Raw genomic sequence first — 5662 nt, forward strand, 5'->3', positions numbered from 1 at the left:
GTGAATTTAGTCAGTCACAGAAGGACAAATATTGTATAAGACCACTATTATAAGAACTCAAGGAAAGGTTTAAACACAGAAGAAAACATTCTTTGATTGTTATGATGATGGGGAGGGAGGGGGAGGGTTATTTACTAACTTGATAGTAGATAAGAATTATCTTAGGTGAAGGGAAGGACAGCACATACTACAGGGGAAGTCAGCACAACTGAACTAAACCAAAGCTAAGAACTTTCCTGAATACAATCAAACACTTTGAGGGTTAGAGTAGCAGGGATAGAGGTCTGGGAACCATGCTTTCAGGGGACATCTAGGTCAATTGGCATAACAAAACTTATTAAGAAAATGTTCTGCGTCCTACTTTGGTGAGTGGCGTCTGGTGTCTTAAAAGCTTGCTAGCGGCCATCGAAGATGCATCAATTTGTCCCAACCACGTGGAGTAAAGGAGAATGAAGAACAACAAAGAGTCCCTGATGGAGCAGGAGAAAGGTGGGGTGCAGAACTCAAATTCTTGTAAGAAGACCAGACTTAGTGGTCTGACTGAGACTGGAGGAACCCCAGAGAGCATGGCCACTCGATTCTCTATCAGCCCAAAACTAAAACAAAGTCCGAGGTCAACTCTCCAGACAGGGTTTGGACTGGACTGTGGGACATAAAGTGACACTTGTGAGGAGTGTGCCTCTTAGCTCAACTAGATACTAGACACTAAATGGGCAGCTTCTGTCTGGAGGTGAGATGGGAAGGCAGAGAGGGTTAGGAGCTGGTTGAATGGACATGGGGAATCATAGGTGAAAAGGAGGAGTGTGCTGTCACAGTATGGTGGGAGCAATTAGGGTCATATAACAATGTATGTTCAAATTTTTGTATGGAAAAAAAAACTACCTGTGAGTTGTGCTTGACCAGGTGGCTTAGGAAAACAGTGGCAGTTGATGTGCCAGGTTTCTATTCAAGGCCAGTGGAACTGCAATGACCAGGGAATGACGTTTTCTCAGAGGTGGTTGTAATGTAATGCTGGCAGAGGTGGATGCCGGGGAGGTGGTTGGAGTGTCTGAATTTGTGCTATTATTCCATAGATAAGTGACAGAGAGGACAGCATGCTTAAAGAAAAAGAAGAGAGAAGAGCAGTCTGCTCAGCTTTGGCTCATATTAAAAGCCAGCACCTATTCACCCAAACTTCTGAACCCAAAAGGATGAAGTTCCCCCAAGAGCAAAGTCAGCATGAACATACCTTAGGAATGAGCAGCACATCTCCAGCTGAAAGCAGAACTCAGATACCTGTGATGCCTCCAGCATCTGCATCCAGCAGTTTCACATCCAATGTACCATCTTCCTAGTCCCATTCCTTGTGCCTCCCCACACTATGAATAAAGGAATGATCAGAAACTGTACATAGTTTTTCAACTAATCCCCAACTCCATACAATTCTCTGTTTAATTTAATCCCCAACCATTGAGCAAGGGTCTACTTTGAGACCGTATAGGATTCTGATTCCTTTCCTATTGGCATGCTTTCATGATATACTTCCAGTCTTCAAGGCAATTATTGTCTTTGGTTAGTTCTGGGGTAGAGAGAGAGTGCTGGCAAGTAGCTAGACAGGCAGAGATAGATATGAGAAGGTGTTCATCCACTACATCCCAGCTTAGTTTATACCCTTTTCCCTTTGCTCGCTGACCTTATTTCAGGATTTATATTCACCATTTCCATGCTCCTTCCAAGATTAGGTGTTTTCACATATGCTACTCCCTGTGCTTTGGATCCCTTTCTTCTGTCTCTTCCCTGGTCTGAGTGTTTTCAGCTGTCAGCCTTGATTTGTAACTTGAGCAAGTTCCCCTGATACCCCACTCCTAGAACACATCAAGACCTCCATTTTTGCTCCCACAGCACACTTTACTTTGACTTTATAGTATTTATCTCAACATTATTAATTGCATGTTTTTCTACCCTATCGGACAGTAGGCTCAGATTAAAGAAACTTTCCCAGAGGACAGAAATCAGAGGTGGAAAAGGTAGTCCACATCTCTGTTCATTATATCTTATCCCAGCCTCCCTTTTGCTCTGCCGTGATTTGCCACTCATGGTCACTGGCAGACAGAGCTCACATGCCTATATTTGTGAGTTGAATCATCAGAGAAACACAAGAGGAGGATTCAAACATTCATTATCTACTGTAGTTTGTCCCTCAAACTCTAGCCTAAAGTGGCCCATGCACCCCATGCTGCAGACTCTACCACCACCATACCACACATTCCAGTTGAACACTGCCTTTCTGTATATGGGGGTTCTCAGTATTTCTTTTTGACTATTTTTGTTGTTGTTAGAGTTGACGTTGCCATTTGTTCCAAGAATCCATATTGCCTTCTGGTGTTTCTAAGTTTTGTTTTGTTTTGTTTTTTGTGGGAAGACGTAGTTAGCAGCCTGTCCCTATTTGTTATTCTAGCACTGAATTCCATGATGGATCCTTGTCTAATCATTGCCACCTCAAGCCCAAGGTGATACTTCTACTTTAATATGAATGGACACCTAGGAGCCACCCTACTTCTTACATGGATGCTGCCTTGGAAGGGATTGTGTAACATTTTCTAAGGTCCTACCACTCTACAAATATGGCACAGGCATTTCTACATCAGGGAAACATTTTATGTGACTTAAACTGTTTTCGACATGGGAATTACCAAGAGGGTTATATAATGCCACTGTCTCATAGAGGGAAACAGAATGCATAGCTATTTCTTCTTCGGTGTCCAGCCTCTACCACAGGGGTTTTACCAAAGCATTCCTGACCACTGTCTCTATGACCCAGTAGGTGAGCAGGAAAGACTTGCTCGCTCATCATTAGTTCTCTCAAAAACCCTTTCTGTCCCTTCGGTTCTTCATGGTCTTGCATTCAAAATCAGAAGTAGACCTTTATTACATTTGTAATCTTCTCTCAGGTCTCTCTTAAAACACAGACCACAGAGTGGCATGAATCAAGAACAGGAACGGTAGTGGGAAGAGAACAATATGAAGGAGCACAAAAATCAGTCGCTATTTGAGAGTATTATCCAATAAAAGGTCATGTTTTGGGCACTCATATTGTACTGTTGTGATAGAAGTGTTTGATTTAATTCATTTTGAAAAGGTGATACATCAAGAAGGTCTTGTCCATAAATGATATTACTACCTTTGGCAGTCATGAACGGCGAAGATTCTTCTCTAAAGTACCTCTATTAAAACATCATTCTGGGATTTCCATTAACAATATTTGCATAAAGCTTGAATCATCTCCTGAAGGCAGAAGACAAATAACCCTTATTAGACATAGTAAAATGACAAGGACAATATGAGAATTCTCTTTACTGAGGATTTATCCTACGCTGAACTCTAAAACCTTTGTTTTTCTGTACATAATCTCATTTATTCTATATAACACTCATGAGATCACTATTGTTAATCCCAGCTCACATGTGAGAACTGAGGTTCATCATGGTTATAAATGTTCTACAATGTCCCAGAGACACTTAGAGTGAGATGCAGCTGTTTGAAACTTGTTATAGTGTTATAATGTTAAACTTGTTATAGTGTTATACTGTTATGTGTTGGATTTCGTTTCATATCCCAGGCACTTGAAGCTTTTTAATTAGGAATAAACTGGCAAGAGGCGGTCAGGGGGTGCTCTAGTCAAGAATGCACTCTCTAGAAACTGGTACTGCAAGCAGCTCTCACATCCACCACTCTATCTTCAAGTGTAACTTTATGGTTGGATCCCTGGATGTCAGAAGTGGTATATATTGTGGCAAATTACCCTAATAGGGTGAATGTTAGAAAAGGGCTTCTATTGACGAAATTAATGGTAGTCAATTTATATTATTTTAGAACATCCCCTCCCTTGCTTAAACAAAATGAATAGATCCTGGTAATGCTAATGGCCCAGGTGGAAAGTGAATACTTTCAAATAAGGTTGAGAATCTGGAAGGATTTAGCTACCTAATGTGGACTACAAGGATAGCAGTATCCTGCCTCTGGAATTGTGGCTTAGACAGAGTGATTTCCAGCACGATCTTGATCAGAACACATGCAAGGAAGGAGACATGGTTTCTGGATGGAACCTGAAGAACGGTTCATAAACACCCATTTAGGTACGTGCTTGGTGAGAAAGGCTTACCCAGCAAACATCCACAAGTGCAGGTGAAATTGTCCTGAGGTTTGGTTTCCTTAGAATCTGGTAAGGTTATTCACCAAAAACAAAACAAACAAAAAACTACCCCTGAGTTGTGCTTCACCAGATGTCTTAAGTCAAGTTGCAGCAGGTATAGATAGGTCCATGTCTTCACTGAAGGCCAGTGGAATTGAAATTAGCATAGAATGACATTTTCTGGGAGGAGGTTGGAGTGCTGGCTGATGTGGATGCCAAGGAGGTGGTTGGAGTTTCTGAATTTGTGCTATTATTCCATAGAAATGTGACCAAGTAGACCAGAAGCTGAACTTGGGATCTGACAAGACGGCTGAGCTGCTCCACAGGATTATCAAGAAAACCAAGAGTCTGCTGGAAAAACCAGTTCCTGGCATTAAAGTAGAAACAGATGAGAGCAATGCCCGTTATTTTCATGTGGTCATTGCTGGCCCCCAGGATTCCCCTTTTGAAGGAGGGACTTTTAAACTTGAGCTATTCCTTCCAGGAGAATATCCACTGGTAGCCCCTAAAGTATGTTTCATGACCAGAATTTATCTTCCTAATGTAGACATGGTGGGAAGAATAGGTTTAGATATTTTGAAAGATAACTGGTCCCCAACACTAAAAATCCAATCAGTTCTGCTGTCGATCCAGGCTTTGTTAAGTGTTCCCAGTCCAGATGATCCATTAGCATATGACGTAGCAGAGCAGTGGATGACCAACGATGCCCAAAGCATAGAAACAGCTAGAGCATGGACTAAGCTATATGCCGTGAATAATATTTAAATCAATCTGATCATCAAGTGTGCATCACTTCTCCTGTTCTGCCAAGACTTCTTCCTTTTTTGTTTGCGTTTAATGGACACAGTCTTAGCAAAATTACAGAATAAAAGCCCAGATATCTTCTGTTCTTTGGTGATTAAATGCACAATAGCAAATCTGTCTCATCCTGATTCATTGTTGTAAAGCATGAGCAGAGGCTAGAAGTATCCTGTGGATTGTTGCAAAACATTTTAATGCAGTGGTGCCTCTCTGCATTTATTCTTTTCTCTCCCATTATGGTTTATGTATGAAGCACTGTGAATGAAGGTAGTTGTTAGAGTTAGCTGCAGTGGTGTGGATATTTGTCTTTTTTTTTTTTTTTTTGAGGGGGGAGGTGGCTTTATTTTAAATTTATTTGTTCCTTACCCACTTTTTATGGTGATCTAATTGCATTGCTTAAAAGTAGCTACCCAGTTGTTCTTTAGAATATACCTTGTAGCCAAGTCTAACATTATTTAGATGATGTAGATGGACAAGCTTGATTGTTTGAACCAAAATGGGAACTTTAAATAAACATCACTGCCCTTACTAATAGCATTGTGACTTTGCTGTCAAGTGTGGAATCCTCCCTTTAAGAAAAAGCTTGTGACCATTTTATATGGCTTGCCTGACAACTTCTGTAAATGTCATATTTTAGTAAAATTGTTTTTGTTCTACTTTGCTTTGAACAGTTTATTTTAGTATGTTTAT

The 5662-nt window shown here is 40.8% G+C and overlaps 1 protein-coding gene across 1 annotated transcript in view; it reads left to right on the forward strand.

Annotated features, from left to right (window-relative positions):
• The window catches only part of LOC111819196 (ubiquitin-conjugating enzyme E2 N-like), a 98374-nt gene extending 93342 nt beyond the window's left edge, over positions 1 to 5032 (forward strand). The window contains exon 3 of the mRNA XM_023725347.1: positions 4433 to 5032. Within this exon, the coding sequence (XP_023581115.1) occupies positions 4433 to 4936 (504 nt within the window). The 3' untranslated portion in view covers positions 4937 to 5032. The remainder of the gene's footprint in view (positions 1 to 4432) is intronic.
• Positions 5033 to 5662: the final 630 nt, after the last annotated feature.

This window comes from Trichechus manatus, unplaced genomic scaffold, assembly GCF_000243295.1.
Source record: "Trichechus manatus latirostris isolate Lorelei unplaced genomic scaffold, TriManLat1.0 scaffold00300, whole genome shotgun sequence".
Lineage (NCBI taxonomy): Eukaryota > Metazoa > Chordata > Mammalia > Sirenia > Trichechidae > Trichechus > Trichechus manatus.